Source organism: Eretmochelys imbricata, chromosome 6 (genome assembly GCF_965152235.1).
Source record: "Eretmochelys imbricata isolate rEreImb1 chromosome 6, rEreImb1.hap1, whole genome shotgun sequence".
In the NCBI taxonomy this organism is placed as follows: domain Eukaryota; kingdom Metazoa; phylum Chordata; order Testudines; family Cheloniidae; genus Eretmochelys; species Eretmochelys imbricata.
Window position 1 is genome coordinate 115,693,112 of NC_135577.1, and position 16,934 is coordinate 115,710,045.

The following is a 16,934-nucleotide window of genomic DNA, read 5'->3' on the forward strand; positions in this document are numbered from 1 at the left end:
AGATAGGAGCTAAAAAACTGAAAGGGCCCTAAGACCTGATGTTGAGAATGGGAGTGGGAGAGAGGAGGAAATGTTGTAATCCAGAAGATAACCATGCCCCCTCTCTCTAGATAAGGAGCCATATGTCCTCTCTCCAACAGCTAAAAGGCTGCAGAAAGCAATTACTTTGTTCCAGAGATTATTTCCATAATGTGGCACATTGTACTTGATCGGCATTGTAAAATAAAAAACCCAATTGTCCAGGAGAATTCAAGTTCCAAGCCACTTATTATTTAAACTAAAAATGGTGGAAGATATGAAATCATGAGCTGTGACATGGGGTGAAATAATAAAACTCTTCCAGTAAAGCGTGTCCTTAATAACACGTAGAATATCCTTGGCTGCTAATTCCTAAACCGGTTTAACCAATAGGATTTCTATACGGAGACTTTGATGTGGAATACTATCTGGTAAGGTCTGTACTAGTGGACAGTGACATCTCTTTAGTGAAGTAAGCTACATCATCTAGCACATTTCTTACAATGGTGCATCTCTGGTCCAAACATATGGCTATGTGGTTGACAGCTTTTCCCTGTTCCCTTTGGCAGGAAGAAGTTATAGTTTCAGGGTCTCTTGTATATTTGTTTCAGAGTAACAGCCGTGTTAGTCTGTATTCGCAAAAAGAAAAGGAGTACTTGTGGCACCTTTGAGACTAACCAATTTATTTGAGCATGAGCTTTCGTGAGCTACAGCTCACTTCATCAGATGCATACCGTGGAAACTGCAGCAGACTTTATATATACACAGAGAATATGAAACAATACCTCCTCCCACCCCACTGTCCTGCTGGTAATAGCTTATCTAAAGTGATCATCAGGTTAGGCCATTTCCAGCACAAATCCAGGTTTTCTCACCCTCCACCCCCCCACACAAATTCACTCTCCTGCTGGTGATAGCCCATCCAAAGTGACAACTCTTTACACAATGTGCATGATAATCAAGTTAGGCCATTTCCTGCACAAATCCAGGTTCTCTCACTCCCTCACCCCCCTCCAAAAACCCACCCCCATACACACACAGACTCACTCTCCTGCTGGTAATAGCTCATCCAAACTGACCACTCTCCAAGTTTAAATCCAAGTTAAACCAGAACATCTGGGGGGGGGGGGGGTAGGAAAAAACAAGAGGAAATAGGCTACCTTGCATAATGACTTAGCCACTCCCAGTCTCTATTTAAGCCTAAATTAATAGTATCCAATTTGCAAATGAATTCCAATTCAGCAGTTTCTCGCTGGAGTCTGGATTTGAAGTTTTTTTGTTTTAAGATAGCAACCTTCATGTCTGTGATTGCGTGACCAGAGAGATTGAAGTGTTCTCCGACTGGCTTATGAATGTTATAATTCTTGACATCTGATTTGTGTCCATTTATTCTTTTACGTAGAGACTGTCCAGTTTGACCAATGTACATGGCAGAGGGGCATTGCTGGCACATGATGGCATATATCACATTGGTGGATGTGCAGGTGAACGAGCCACTGATAGTGTGGCTGATGTTATTAGGCCCTGTGATGGTGTCCCCTGAATAGATATGTGGGCACAATTGGCAACGGGCTTTGTTGCAAGGATAAGTTCCTGGGTTAGTGGTTCTGTTGTGTGGTATGTGGTTGTTGGTGAGTATTTGCTTCAGGTTGCGGGGCTGTCTGTAGGCAAGGACTGGCCTGTCTCCCAAGATTTGTGAGTGTTGGGTCATCCTTTAGGATAGGTTGTAGATCCTTAATAATGCGTTGGAGGGGTTTTAGTTGGGGGCTGAAGGTGACGGCTAGTGGCGTTCTGTTATTTTCTTTGTTAGGCCTGTCCTGTAGTAGGCAACTTCTGGGAACTCTTCTGGCTCTATCAATCTGTTTCTTTACTTCTGCAGGTGGGTGTTGTAGTTGTAAGAAAGCTTGACAGAGATCTTGTAGGTGTTTGTCTCTGTCTGAGGGGTTGGAGCAAATGCGGTTGTATCGCAGAGCTTGGCTGTAGACGATGGATCGTGTGGTGTGGTCAGGGTGAAAGCTGGAGGCATGCAGGTAGGAATAGCGGTCAGTAGGTTTCCGGTATAGGGTGGTGTTTATGTGACCATTGTTTATTAGCACTGTAGTGTCCAGGAAGTGGATCTCTTGTGTGGACTGGACCAGGCTGAGGTTGGTGGTGGGATGGAAATTGTTGAAATCATGGTGGAATTAAGAGATCCACTTCCTGGACGCTACAGTGCTAATAAACAATGGTCACATAAACACCACCCTACACCGGAAACCTACTGACCGCTATCTGACACAAATCAGATGTCAAGAATTATAACATTCATAAACCAGTCGGAGAACACTTCAATCTCTCTGGTCACGCAATCACAGACATGAAGGTCGCTATCTTAAAACAAAAAAACTTCAAATCCAGACTCCAGCGAGAAACTGCTGAATTGGAATTCATTTGCAAATTGGATACTATTAATTTAGGCTTAAATAGAGACTGGGAGTGGCTAAGTCATTATGCAAGGTAGCCTATTTCCTCTTGTTTTTTCCTACCCCCCCCCCCCCAGATGTTCTAGTTTAACTTGGATTTAAACTTGGAGAGTGGTCAGTTTGGATGAGCTATTACCAGCAGGAGAGTGAGTTTGTGTGTGTATGGGGGTGGGTTTTTGGAGGGGGGTGAGGGAGTGAGAGAACCTGGATTTGTGCAGGAAATGGCCTAACTTGATTATCATGCACATTGTGTAAAGAGTTGTCACTTTGGATGGGCTATCACCAGCAGGAGAGTGAATTTGTGTGGGGGGGTGGAGGGTGAGAAAACCTGGATTTGTGCTGGAAATGGCCTAACCTGATGATCACTTTAGATAAGCTATTACCAGCAGGACAGTGGGGTGGGAGGAGGTATTGTTTCATATTCTCTGTGTATATATAAAGTCTGCTGCAGTTTCCACGGTATGCATCCGATGAAGTGAGCTGTAGCTCACGAAAGCTCATGCTCAAATAAATTGGTTAGTCTCAAAGGTGCCACAAGTACTCCTTTTCTTTTTGTATATTTGTCTGGTTTTTTAGATTTATATAACTGTGACAAGAGTGCTACACGGCTGGGATGTTTGAATGTCAAGGTTATTAAATCAGATTTAGGACTTGATTCTGCCAGGTGATGAGCACTCTGGCCCTGATCCAGCCTGGGACTTAAGCAAATGCTTAGCTTTAAGCATATGTATGGGACCTATTGATGTCCATGCTTAAGATTAAGTGCGTACTTAATTGCCTTTCTGGATCTGCGCCTTACAGGTTCAAGCCCCTGGTGAATAAATGCAATGTTCTAGTCCAGCATGTAAACAGCATTTAATGGGTGTCTTTTAATCTTCCTTAGAAAGTGGCACAGCTCATAAACCGGGGGAACCAGAGACCATTGTGCCCTCAAGAACAAGAAGGCTTCTTCCCCAGCTCCCACCGAGTGATAAATCTGACAGCCCAACACCCGCAGGTTTAACTTGTCAAGACTCCTATCCTGAAGTATCCAAGAGAAACATTGTAAAGGAACAGGGTAAAGAAATCTGTGCTGATCCCAACACCCGACTGTTCATCCAAGAGGACTTGGATCCCGATAGCCTGAGTGATGCCAGCAAGTCCGATGATGGCTTTGGTTTGGAAAAAGGCAAGAAATGCAAAGAAAACAGTAAAATGCCTGAGCAAGAACGGCAAAGGGGGGAAGACTTAAAATCTGAGGTCCGACAGCCGGCAGCTCCAGGGATTTCTAGTATCGCAGCTGTAAGTGAGCCAGTATCTACTTCCTTCTACATTGGTGATGAAACTAATGAGGTCGGGGTTCCCTCCAAGCTTTCTCTAAGCACGTCTCGTTCTCGAGCAGACAAAGAATGCAAGGATCAAGAGTTGGCTGTCAAGTCACCTAGTGCAGCTGCTTCTGCAAAGCCAGTGGTCAAAGACGTTAACAGCACTTATGTTAGTGCATCGGGGAAAATGGTTATTTCCCTTCATCAGAGTCTTTCTCAAGAGCAAGAAAACATAGCCACAAAAGAAATATCCTCCTTCATTAGGCAGGAAAGTTTTACCAAAGATAAATCAAGCGGCGTTGTTCCTCAGAATAAACTTCCTCATATTTCAAGTCACCCTCTGCTTAAAGATTTAGATGTTGCACGGTCAAGCCGTATGGACTATAATCAAGACACTCATCTTATCCTTAAAGACACTGAAACTGCTTTGGCAGCACTGGAAGCCAAATTACTCTGTCAAAACCACCAGCTGGACCCTTCAGAAACTATTCCCGGGCAGCTAGAAGACTCCTTATCTGGGGACTCTGATGTGGACACGGCAAGCACTGTCAGCTTGGTTAGCGGTAAAAACGTCCCAAGCAGCACACCAAAACGCCAAGTTACGAGCAGCTTGCAGAAAGAGAAATCCTCCTCCACTCCCTCTATCCAGGACCAGTGCAGCCAGCCCAGCGCTCGCGAAAGGCTGTCTGAAAAACGCAGGATGCTTCCGCTCGAGGCAGGAAATAGAGGAGAAACCGCCAAACGTTTCCAAATCAAGCGTAGTGCTGGGGCTCGTGGGTCACTGGATTTTACGGATGACGAAAGAAGCTCTAGTCTTCCTTACTTCCCGGTAACAGAAACGGCCTCCTCTGATCACGAGCATTCTGTGTCAAAATCCGTCCCCAGAAGGAAACCCTTTACTCAGGCTGTGAAAGAGGAGCGCAGCAAAGTGACTGCAAACATGCAAAAGATCCAGCAGGTTCTCACCAGGTCCAACAGTTTATCAACCCCCAGGCCTACCAGGGCCTCCAAACTCCGTCGCGCCCGGTTGGGAGATGCATCAGATAATGAATGTGCCGACACAGAGAAAACAGCCTCCAACCTCGAAGCCACAACTGGGTCTTCTAAACAATCCGCGGAGTCTAAAAAGCTGTCCAGGCTTGACATCCTGGCCATGCCAAGGAAACGGGCAGGTTCGTTTACAGTGCCAAGCGACTCTGAAACTACGCAGCCAAGAACTGGGTTTTCGGGACGCAGTGTGGAGTCGTATTATGCAAATCGGAAGCCACCTGTGTCAGAGGCTAGAACGGCAGCTAGAAGAACTGCAGCTGCTGCTACTACAAAGCAACCTTTCAGTAGAACTCGTTCTGGCAGTGCCAGGTATTCATCCACTTCCAGTAAGTTCTTACGTTTTATGTTTCTCCTTAGTTCCACTCTTCTATAATATACAGATTCTCTGTGTGGGCTCCAGGTGTAGTTCTCCTAGGAATAACAAAAGTACGGCAGTGGGTGTGCAATGAGGAGGAAGAGAGGAAAGGGAACAAGAAAGAGGGACGGGGGCGGGGTGCGCACAAATAAGCATGTTGGAGCAATTCAGGAACAACACAACTGGACACGTCAAGGTATAGAAATAGCATGTACACCCAATTTTTTCATACCCAATTGAGATCGTTTGATCAACCAGAAGGATTTCATGAGTTATTAGTGATTTTTGAGTGCCTCAGTCATTCTATGCTCAACCTGAGATGCTTTAATAGGGGATGACTTTCAGAGGGTGGGTATTCAGCACTTTCTAAAAATCAGAGGCCTTTCTGAAGTGTTTCGAGTTGGGCACCCAAAATCACTACTCACATGAAGATCTTGGCCCTATTACAAAGATAGAACTTCTTGACTTTCCAGTATCACGTGGAAATTGGCTGCTTGTCTTTGGTTTTGAAGAGCCACAGAACATGCACGTTGGCCCAACAGAGAATTTACAACTGTGTCAATGATGGTTTGAGGTCAGAGTGGTAAATTTTGAAGGCATCGGAGAAGGCAAAACAAGGAATAAGCAAGTGAGCAAATAAATTGGAAGCAGCTTTGCTGCTTGCAGCAATTTCAAAACATTGCATGATTGGTCAATTGGTGTTGAACTCTGATAGCCCGTGGGGGGAGATTGCCTCTGCCCTTTTTTATTGTTTGGCCTGCAGCCTCCAAAATGTGCCATAGTTACAGTAGCTGCATATTTAAATCTCTCATTGAGGAATATGATGCAGATTATTCTGCTGTTTACCTGTGCAGAGCCTTGTACTTAAATTAATAGATGGGGAAGATGGATATGACAGATACTGCACAGTAATCAGAGTTGGTTCTGAACATCATTTGGTCTGATATCCTGGTTCCTTGGTCTTCGGGTCATGCAGCAAGTCATATCAATTCACTTGGGTTTTTAGAGAAGGAGGGGAATGAAGAGGGTGAGGAATTCTGTGTCTTGCTGAGTTTCACTGGGGCTGTTGGGACTGTGGCTAGTTTCAGCCCATCAGTTTTTTGTAACTTGTGTCAAAGGCCTTTAGGGCTTGTCCTCACTACCGTGGTAAGTCGACATAAATTACGCTACTCCAGCTACATGAATAACATAGCTGGAGTCAACGTAGCTTAGGTCGACTTACCCCGGTGTCTTCACTGTGCTGTGTCAATGGGAGATGCTCTCCGGTTGACTTCCCTTACTCTTTTTGGGGAGGTGGACTACCGGGGTCAACCAGAGAGTGCTCTGCCATCGATTTAGCGGGTCTTCATTAGACCCAATAAATTGACCCCTGCTGCATCAATTGCAGCAGCGTGGATCAACCCTTAGAGTGCTAGATAAGTGCCTCTTTTCTGTACTTTTATAAATGTTCGCAAAAAGAAAAGGAGTACTTGTGGCACCTTAGAGACTAACCAATTTATTTGAGCATGAGCTTTCGTGAGCTACAGCTCACTTGTAGCTCACGAAAGCTCATGCTCAAATAAATTGGTTAGTCTCTAAGGTGCCACAAGTACTCCTTTTCTTTTTGCGAATACAGACTAACACGGCTGTTACTCTGAAACCTGTCTTTATAAATGTTGTGGTATTTAGCTTCCTATTGCATGCTGGAATTGTTATTCACTGCTGTTGTTTTAATTTTGACTTTTTAAATGATCTAATCTCCTTTTATTTTGTTGGGGTTTCTTTTACACACTGATATGCAAAGAAATCAGCATAGAGTATGAACAAGCTAAGGGAATATGTACAATATTTCCCTCGTGTTTTCTGAGACGGTGCTCCTATTTACATTCTCTTGTGTTAGAATATTGACAAATTCAAAGCGCAGGGGATTGGACTAGATAACCTCTTGAGGTTCCTTCCAGCCTTACATTTCAGAGTTTTCTAAATAGGTTCTTCCCTTGCACTGGACTACAGACTTCGAATGTTAAAACAAATTCATGCCCAGTTCTTTTTCTAAATGAATTGGTTTTTGGCTTCCAGTACTTTGTTGCAACACACTAACAATGTTTCTTGTGTAGAATTACAGCAGAGAATTATAATTCTTTCTGTTAAATCGTTTTCTGTTAAGATACTAATCTTCTAATTCCTTGATAGAATTCTGGACCTTGCACAAGTTCTACATAGACTGGGGTACTTCAATATGCTTTGTTGTACTGTAGATAGTGTTTGATACGTGTTCCTGCACTAATGAACAAACAGCTAGTACCCCCTTATAAGAGCAAAAAATAAACTTGAATAAGCTTAAATGTTTCACTGTGGTATCAAGGCATTTTTTTAACATGATACAGTAACAATTTGAAAGTGATGTGCTTTGACACTGGAACCAGAGATTCTGGGTGATTTGAGGACTAGGAGAAAGCCGTGAGGTAGATCCAGCTGCCTTATTCAAGGATTTCTTAAAATAGTTAGCTAAGAGCCATTACCTCTTTTCATGCCAGTGAAAACGTAATCCTACCAATAGAGAAACGGAATGAATACATGGCCATGGGACATGAGATGCCAGGATGTTGTCAGACTATCTTAAGCAATTGTACTGAGATGTCAGGATATTATCAGAATGCTTTGAAAGCTCTCACTTATGCTGGATTTATGCAACGTAATGTCATTGACTTCAGTGGACTTAATTCTGATTTACACTAGCCGAGGTGAGTGGTGGATCAAGCCCTTAATTTTGAAATGTCTACTGAATGCAAGAGTAACCTCTTGATTCTGAAAGTTGAATGGCTTTTTAGTTGTTGTTTTTTTTTCAAACTTCCTCTCAGATGAATTACGAACAGATTCATTTTTCTGGTAACTTTGTCATGAGCCAAGGCTCTTAGAAAGTTGTAACCAAACTAGTAATGTGGCTAGGAGTGTTCTGTTCATAGTTAAGGGGTAACTGCATGTCTATAGACAGTTGCTCTCCACATTTTATATGCCAAATGCAATATTTTCATTTGTCTGATACCACCTATGTCCATTACTTCTGTCACTAGCTTTACTTGATTGCTGTGGTTTAGTATTATGATAACGTTGGTGACACAGTGAAGCTTTTAAGTGTATTCAGGTCATACTTCACTTTTAAATAAAGTGGCTAATTCTGTCTTTTATAGATTATCATGGCAGAATGTAAGCAGAATGTAACCATTAATAATTAAAGTAATATAATGGGATATTAAACAAATATTGGGAGCCCAAGTTTCAAATGTAGGCACTGAGTTGGCCTAATGTTGATATGTAGATGCCTAAAAATGGGTATCTAAGTGCTTAAGGACCGGCTTCAGAGCACAGGGAAATGAAGGAAAAGACTCTCATTGACTTTAGGAGACTTTGGAGCAAGCCCAAAGTACTCATTTGAATACTTTCCTGAGGAGTTTGAAATCCTGTTAAAAGGGAATGCAGATTTTCACAAATAAAATGGAGCATGAAAATCTATGCTTCATTCAAACCACCAACCTTTTTAAATTTTTTTATTTTTTACTTCCAGCTCACCTTTAAGATGCTCAGCACACTTGAAAATTGGGCCTTGGGGACTTCTAGGAATCTAACTTGTGTACTACTTATAGATGGGGCTTCTGTGTATGGAAAATCAAGTCTGCCAATAATAATTGTGTATATTTAGTTGATAATACAGTCAATATGCTTTTCCACTGGAATTTATAACTTCAAATTCATATAGCTTGTGGCAGATCCGTTAAAACAGTGAGCCATTTTAAAATAAGCTGTACCAAAGTTTTCTTTAACTGAAAAGATGCACAGAAACTCTCCAGGCCTTGCTTTGTGTTTTGTGGACTAGTTTGTATTACTCCTTGTTTTGCCCACTGTAGTTAGACTTAAATCTCTTCTCTCCTTCTTCATCTGAAACCAATTCATTTTTTATAAGCTTCAAGGCGGAGACAGCAGGGTTCAGATTACACTTCTACTTCAGAGGAGGAGTATGGCTCAAATCACAGCTCCCCTAAACACAAACGCTCCCATGCTTCAACAGCCACACAGACACCTAGGCCGCATGGTTCGGGGCTGAGCCGACAGAAGCACAGGGGGAGAGAAACGGACGACGACGAAGACTACGATGAACCTGACCCCTTCAACTTCATTGCGCAAACAGCCGAGATAGCCGAGATAGCCAGGTGAGCGGGAATCACAGTGCCAAGCCGTTGTAGGAAAGCTGATCTCCTGTGTTAGCTCAGAGTTCAAACCAAGCTGGAAGGAGGGAGCATGGGGAGAGAGAATCCAGCATTGTAACAAAGAATGTAGTTAGAGAATAAAGGATACTCTCTAGGGGTACCTGTGAGCTGTGGAGTGACACAGTATAGCCTGTCATGCTGCCAAGTATTAATTACATAGTCCTTTCCTCCTTACTTGGAGGATCCTTGAGTAATATAATGACATTAGCTGGTTGTATGTTTACTCCTTCAACTGAAATTCTATCACTTCTTTTGCTTTATCTGTTCATTCTCCCCCTCCCCCAGTTAGACACAGTTCTGGTTTTAGGGCGTGATCCAGCTCCCATTTTCTATTGCCTTCAGTGAGGGTCCATTGTGTTTTGACTGCTTCTGTTCCTGCTTTAGTAGCAAATCTAAAATACATGATTGTCTGTACCCTCCTGTTTACTTTAGCAGTCCCATTTACACTCCTGTAACTCCCCGGCTCATAGGGGTTTATAATAGGTCATAAAACTTCTCTGTGGCCCAGCCTGTGAGTTTATTTTATGGTACTGTTGGTTTAAATGATTGGGCCATATGGAGTCAGGGAGGAAAACACAGGAGTGGTGATAAGGACGACAGTTGCTCTGACAGATGTGCTGTGATGAATTGTATCTATGCAGAGGCACATTTGTCTTTAACAAGACTTCATGTGTAAAGGGCAATGGGCATTTGAAGGAGTGATTTGAGGACTGGTGGAGCAGAGGGAAGGAAAGGGTGCCCCTGTAGTAAAGGCACTGGACTGAAACCCAAGAGATCTGAATTCAGTTACTGGCTCTGCCACAGACTTTTTGTGTGACCTTGACCAAGTCACTTAATCTTGCTGTGCCTCAATTCCCCATTTGTAAAATGGGGATAATACCACCTCATTTCTTCCACCTGTTCTCTTACCTGTCTGTTTAGATTGTAAGTTCCTCAGGAAAGCGTGGGAGCTGGCAGCGTGATTCCCTTTTATTAAAAGACAGTTACCTATTACAGTTAGAGAGCAACAAATAAATAAGTAATCTTCCTCTTCCCTGTTACCAGTTGCTGTAGTCAGAGGTGAAAGTAAGCCGGTACGCCCCGGTACAGCGTACCGGCAAGAGCTGGTGCACCGTACTGGGGCAGCCCGGCTTCCCTAGGGGGCAATTTAAAGGGCCTGGGGCTCCCAGCAGTGGCTGAAGCCCCAGGCCCTTTAAATTGCCTCCCAAGCCCCGCTGCTGGAGCCCTGGGGTAGCCGCTGCAGGGCTCCGGCAGCTATTTAAAGGGCCTGGGGCTCCCCTGCTTCTACTGCCCGGGCCCTTTAAATAGCCGCTGGAGCCCTGCTGCTTCCCCAGGGCTCTGGCAGCTATTTAAAGGACCGGGGCGGTAGAAGCAGGGGAGCCACGGGCTCTTTAAATAGCCCCCGGAGCCCCGGGCTGCTGCTGCTACCCCAGTGAGGGGGGCACTTACCTTACAGGGTGGGCTGGGGCTGGCTCAGACCCCCTCAACCCCGCCCTTTCTGCCCTAGGCTCCGCCCCTTCCGGGGGCCAGAGCTGGCCCCAGAGTACCGGTAAGTCACTCAACTTACTTTCACCCCGGCTGTAGTTGCCTTTGTGTTGTCGGATGTTTGCACTTCAGAGGTGAGGGAGAGGTGTGAATGGAAGGGGGGGGGCAGTGCAATTGAGAGTGTAAGGTTAAGTAAGCCACAGGGAAATTTTCTTACTAAGCTATGTTCTGCACTGTGACAGTATGAAATCCCCTACACCAGCGTTTCTCAAACTGGGGTCGTGGACCCCTGGGGATCCCCGAGTAGCTCCAGGGGGTCCACGGGCCCCACTGATCAACTCCTCCCCCTCCCTCCCAGGGATGTTCCCCAGCATGCAGGAGGTGCTGGTATGAATGGGGAGGAGCAGAGATGGGCGCACTCAGGAGAGGGGGTGGAATGATCAGCCGGCCCCGCTGATCAGGTAGGGTTGCCAACCCTCCCGGTTTCACTGGGAGTCTCCTGGAATCAGGCTCTATCACCTGGAGGCTACTAACGCCGAACCGGGAGATTTTAGGCTCTAAAAGTCCAGCGGTGCAGAGGGGCTAAGGCTGGCTCCCTGCCTGCCCTGGCTCTGCACCGCTCCCAGAAGCAGGGGGCACATCCCTGCGGCCCTTGGAGGGGGCAGGGGGTCTCCGCTCGCTGCCCCTACCCCGAGCGCCAACTCCGCAGCTCCCATTGGCCAGGAACTGAGGCCAATGGGAGCTGCGGGGGTGGTGCCTGTGGGCAGGGGCAGCGTGCGGAGTCCCCTAAGAGCCGCTGCCAGAGCAATGTACCGGTTGCTTTCGGGAGCTGCCCGAGGTAAGTTCCGCCCATCCAGAGCCTGCACCTCTCACACCCTCTTGCACCCTAACCCCCAGCCCAGAGCCCACAGCCCACACCCAGACTCCTTCCCAGAGCCTGCAGCCCTCACCCCCTCCTGTACCCAAACTCCCTCCCAGAGCCCTCACCCTCCACTCTTTCCCGCGGGGGGGGGGGGGGGGGGCAGGAAGAGGTGGGGTGAGGGTGGGGCATTGGAGGAAGGGATGGAGTGGAGGCGGGGCCTGGGGCTGAGCGGCAGAGCCGTCCCTTGGGTAGGGTGAATCGGGGCGACTGCTCTGGGCCCCGCGCTTTGGGGGGGCCCGCAGGCTGGTGCGATTGGCCAGTGCAGTCGGTCACGGAAGACCTGATGCAGCGAGTCCCCCAGCCAGAGCCCTGAGCGGCCATGGCCAACAATAGCCCCGCGGTAGCCTCCAGCAACTGCCAGCAGCAGCAGGCAGCCCAGCACCAGGCTGGATCCTTCCCTCCAGCCCAGCCACCGATGCACAGTGGGGGCTCCAAGCTGGCGGGGGCTGATTTGCAGTGCACTGGAACATTTTTAATAGTGGAGGTGCTGAAAACCAGCCCCCTCACCCCTGTCCACCCCGCTCCCCAAGCTGAGGCCGGGAGAAAAGCTCCAGGCGTGGGACTGGCAGCTGGGACTCCAGGTGCACAGGGCCACCAGCCGGTACTCCGGGTGCACTGCAGCATCCCCCGCAGCCCTAGTTCCCACGCCTATGCTGATTTGTCCCGGGCCCCGCATGCCCCTAGGGACGGCCCTGCTGAGCAGGGGGGGTGGGTCCCTGAAAATTTTTAAATCAAAATGGAGGTCCTCGGGTTGCTAAAGTTTGAGAACTGCTGCCCTGCACAAAGGTTTACAGTTCTCCCGGAGCCCAGCAACCCCTTGCTCTCTCACCAGCATCATGAAAGCACTTGCTCTCTGGCTGGCTCTCAGCACCTGTTCTTGCCATGGTATCTTAGCAGTTCCCGCCATCTGGACACTTTCCAGTGACTACCTGGCAGCTCTACTCCTCCTCCCTTGGTGGGCTGTACATTGCCTGTTTCCAGTATCATGCACTCACCCTGCTACCTACTTTCCAACCGCAAAACTGTCCAGCTAGCTCCCTGTCTCTCTGGCACTTTACCTTCTCTCCCACCAGAGTCTCCCATCTCCAGCTACCAACCTGACCTGTCTGCCAGCAGCTACTTATCTGATTTTTGCCCTGCTAATATTTTCCCCCCTTCATACCCGAAAATTAAAAAATCCGGTTTGAAGTGATTGATTAAGCCTCACAGCACATGTAAGATAGGCAGGTGGGATTGTCCCTTTCCTTTGAAGGCCTGCCGAGGTACGGAGAGGCTGTGATTTGCCCCACATTCACACAGCCCGTGGCACATGTGGAATAGAACCTAGGAATTCTCACAGTCCTCTGCTCTAACCACTAAAGCATTGTCCTTTCCTTTCAAAATTTAATCTCAATAAACAGGCTTTGAAGCCACTGATGAGCTCGTGTGGAGTAGGTTCCCTAGCCAGAACCTCTGTTATATAATGGGTTATTCTGGATGTTTGGAAGAGTCTGGCAGTTGGCCCTGTGGAAGTGCATCGGTTTTTAAAGTGGTGTCATGTGTAACACAGCACAGTTGGATAGGAAAGAAATACTAGCTTTGTTCAGTATAGGAATTCTGTAGTGCCTGCCATTCTTTCCATACTTTTAGTTTAAGAAGCCAACTCTTACCTACAGTCAGTCCATCTTTCCACATTGTCCACAGTATTGATTTCCTAAAGGTTTTTTCTTTTACAAATGTTCCAATTTCAAGGTTAAAACCTCCAATCATTTGAACAATTATCAACTTTGTTTCATAGTAGGATTCCCTAAAAGAGAGAGCACTTTAGATTGCAAAAGCTATAAATAAATGGTTACATCAGATTTGTCTAGCATTGCACACTGAGCACTGTGCAGAACTCGGTCAAGTAGTCTGGTTCATAATTGCTGCTCTGATTTTTCCGCTCCTGCTCCAGAATTAACTGGGCGTGGTTTAGAATAGTAAGTGAGAGTTAAAGGAGAAAATTCCACTTGTTTACAAAGAGGATAATCACATAATTGATGCAGTCTGTAACATCTGTAGCTGAAACAGACAAGTGTAGATGGTGCATGAGACATGCAGATCTAAATATTATTTCATTAGTTCAGCTATACATCTTGTTTCTGAGGAAATCACTTCAAAATATTTTGGTGACCTCATGGTTTAATAAATTACTTGATTACTCCAGTAAAAAAAATACATTAAGACAACACTAGCTGGCTGAGAGACTGCTTTGCAGAAATCACATCAGCCTTTTTAAAAAACTAGACCAAGATTTTTAAAAAGTGACTAGTTGGTTTGGGTACCTGAAATTTTTGGTTTTAACTTGATTCTTTAAAGGGACTTAGGTATTAGATCCCTTTAAAGTATCTCAATCTGGGCGCTTACTTTTGCAAGCCTTTTCATTTTTGCATCTCACTCGGGTTGGACAGTGAAACTGAACTGGTCAGTTTCACTTTTGTGGTTTTCATACCTAAGAACAATGTTGTTTATCTACCAAGGTTCTTTGGACTCTCATTACCACAGTATCCGGGAGACTGAGTTTCCTATGCAGCTAGGGAATGTCAGATTAAAAAAAGAAAATCATTAACATCTGAAAAGCATCCATGAAAATGTTTCTTTTCCTGTTAGTTTTTGTCAATGTCCTTTTTTATGTGTGGTTTGTAAGGGAAAGAATTTTTAAAATTTGAAGTCTAAAGGAAGTTTTTCTTTTAAAAACAAACAAATTTTGTTTCTGGGTTGCCCATATAATATAACATTTCCTGATGTTATGGTAGAGCCATAGAATTAGCCTCTGATTAAAACATCACAATTTTTGAAACCACTCCGGCTCCACTCTAAAGAAAATGGACCAGATTCAACCCAGGTTTATGTGAGCTTCTACCAGTGAAAACCATGGCCCAGGTCCCTAGCAGTGGAAAGGGCAGCAGAAGAGGTGGTGGTGCTGATGCAAAGCAGTTGCAAACTTCCTTTTATCAGAGTTTAGAGGTATGGGAATCCAGTGTGAAGAGGGAGTGTGATCTGCGGGGGTGCTGATTAAATCAGCACCTTCTCTTAGCAACTCTTGATGGCAGAGTTTCCTGGGACACCCGAAGCAGCAGTGGCTGCTCCCTCTCACGCTGAATCCCACAGGGCTCAGCCTCTGCGGAGAGGTGTAATTCATACAGCTTTAGTGCATCTGGCCCAATAAAGACTCCTTCGTGGCCATGGGACAATGACACATTAGAGCCCTGCAGCAGGACTGGGGTCCCATCATGCCCACTGCCATAATAGCGGAGCGGGATTAAAGAATAGTCCCAGTCAGGGCTCTTCCTGCTGTCGTATTCAAGGGACTTTTAACAGCCTGTTAAGGATTAGTGTGAGGTTTATTGTCAGAGGCAGTGCGGTCTAATGGATCTGCCTTGTGCTGTGCTGTGTGCTCTAGATTAAGCCAAACCTTGGTGAAAGATGTAGCCATCCTTGCTCGAGAGATTCATGATGTCGCAGGTGATGGGGATTCCCAGAGTTCGTCAGGAACCGGACCAAGCACCTCCCTCAGCTCCGTACCCAACACCCCTGCTTCTACCATATCAGCAAGGGAAGAGGTAAGATTGCTGTTGCGACAAAAATCTGGGCCACAAAACTGAAGCAAGCGTTCATCTACCCAGCCGTGGCAAGGGGAGGGCTGCAGCACCAGTTACTACCAGGAGGGGCAAGGAATGCAGCCAAAGGAACACTGTCTCTTTAGTGCACACAGCTTTTGTCTGTGGCCAGCTCTGGCCAGCTTACACAGAGGTGGAACCAAGACTTTCCTCAGCTTGGTTCAAAGGGAGGAGTCTTCCCTTGCCAGATGGTAGTAGGCTTGCTCAGCCAGGGAGTGGGGAATAAGTCATTTTATTTAGGTTTCAGAGTAGCAGCCGTGTTAGTCTATATCCGTAAAAAGCTGTAGCTCACAAAATCTTATGCTCTAATAAATTTGTTAGTCTCTAAGGTGCCACAAGTACTCCTTTTCATTTTATTTAGAGTCTTCAGCAAGCAGTAGAGCTACATGGTGAGGGTAAAATAGTCAACTCCCTGAGGTCTTGATGCCTCCTGCTCAGGGGGTCTCCCTGGATTAGGAGAAGTATAGTCTTCTTGGGGAAATCAGTTTCCCATAGTTTATATGCTGCTTGGTGTGGACTTAACTCAGGGGTCTCCTGGCTCTGTGACTTCGCTGGGCCCTGGAGTGTTGAGGAGAGAAAAGGAATTCTTCCACCCTTTATATTTTAAAGCAAGGACATTGGCTGTGGGCACTCTGGCCACATGTCACACACCATATTTTGCAGTTCTACAGCACCCCTCCTCCAAGGCTCTCAAAGGGTTTACAGATGTTTGCTACGTTCACACAGATGAGCCCACGTAGGACTCTGCTCTTTCCAGCCAGCAGCTGAGCAGAGCAGATTCTGTAGGGCAAGTCTGGCCCTCTAATTTGTTCCCTTTGAAGGGACTTAACTCCTTCCCTGCCTGGCTGTTGGTAGCACCCATCACACTAGTTTTAGATGTTCCCCTTCAGATTGGCTTCTCCTGCCCTGCCCAAGTGAAGTAACTCACAGGGCCTTTGATATAACATGTCTATGAGTCTCCACTTGCTGTACAGTTATATGATTTTGTGCATACTATAAAATAGATCCAAAGACATGGGAAAAGTTAATGATCCTTATGTATTATTTGAGTTAGGTTAGGTTAGGCAGAGGGGAGGGATAGCTCAGTGGTTTGAGCATTGACCTGCTAAACCCAGGGTTGTGAGTTCAGTCCTTTAGGGGGCCATTTAAGGATCGGGGCAAAAAGGAAAAAAAATGGATGATTTAGTTGGGGATTGGTGCTGCTTTGAGTAGGGGGTTGGACTAGATGACCTCATGAGGTCCCTTCCAACCCTGATATTCTATGACCTAAAGGCCCCAATAGGGGGACCCATTGTTTTTATTCCTGGAGCCTCAGAATGGAGTTTTAACAGAGTTCCTGAAATAATATTGAACATAGTTTATCCTGCTTTCCACTTTTGGTTAAACCAGGTTCACCTGCACCCCTGTCAGAAAATGGTATTTTCCTACTGCAGACTGGGCTTGTGTTTCTATTGTG

At 46.0% G+C, this 16,934-nt stretch overlaps 1 protein-coding gene across 1 annotated transcript in view; it reads left to right on the top strand.

The window, feature by feature from the left end:
• CEP170B (centrosomal protein 170B) overlaps positions 1-16,934 on the top strand; it is a 97,294-nt gene that overhangs the window by 62,308 nt on the left and 18,052 nt on the right. Inside the window, exons 13-16 of the mRNA XM_077820556.1 lie at positions 3,376-3,818; positions 3,885-5,160; positions 9,130-9,376; positions 15,262-15,421. Of these exons, the coding sequence (XP_077676682.1) occupies positions 3,376-3,818; positions 3,885-5,160; positions 9,130-9,376; positions 15,262-15,421 (2,126 nt within the window). The remainder of the gene's footprint in view (positions 1-3,375; positions 3,819-3,884; positions 5,161-9,129; positions 9,377-15,261; positions 15,422-16,934) is intronic.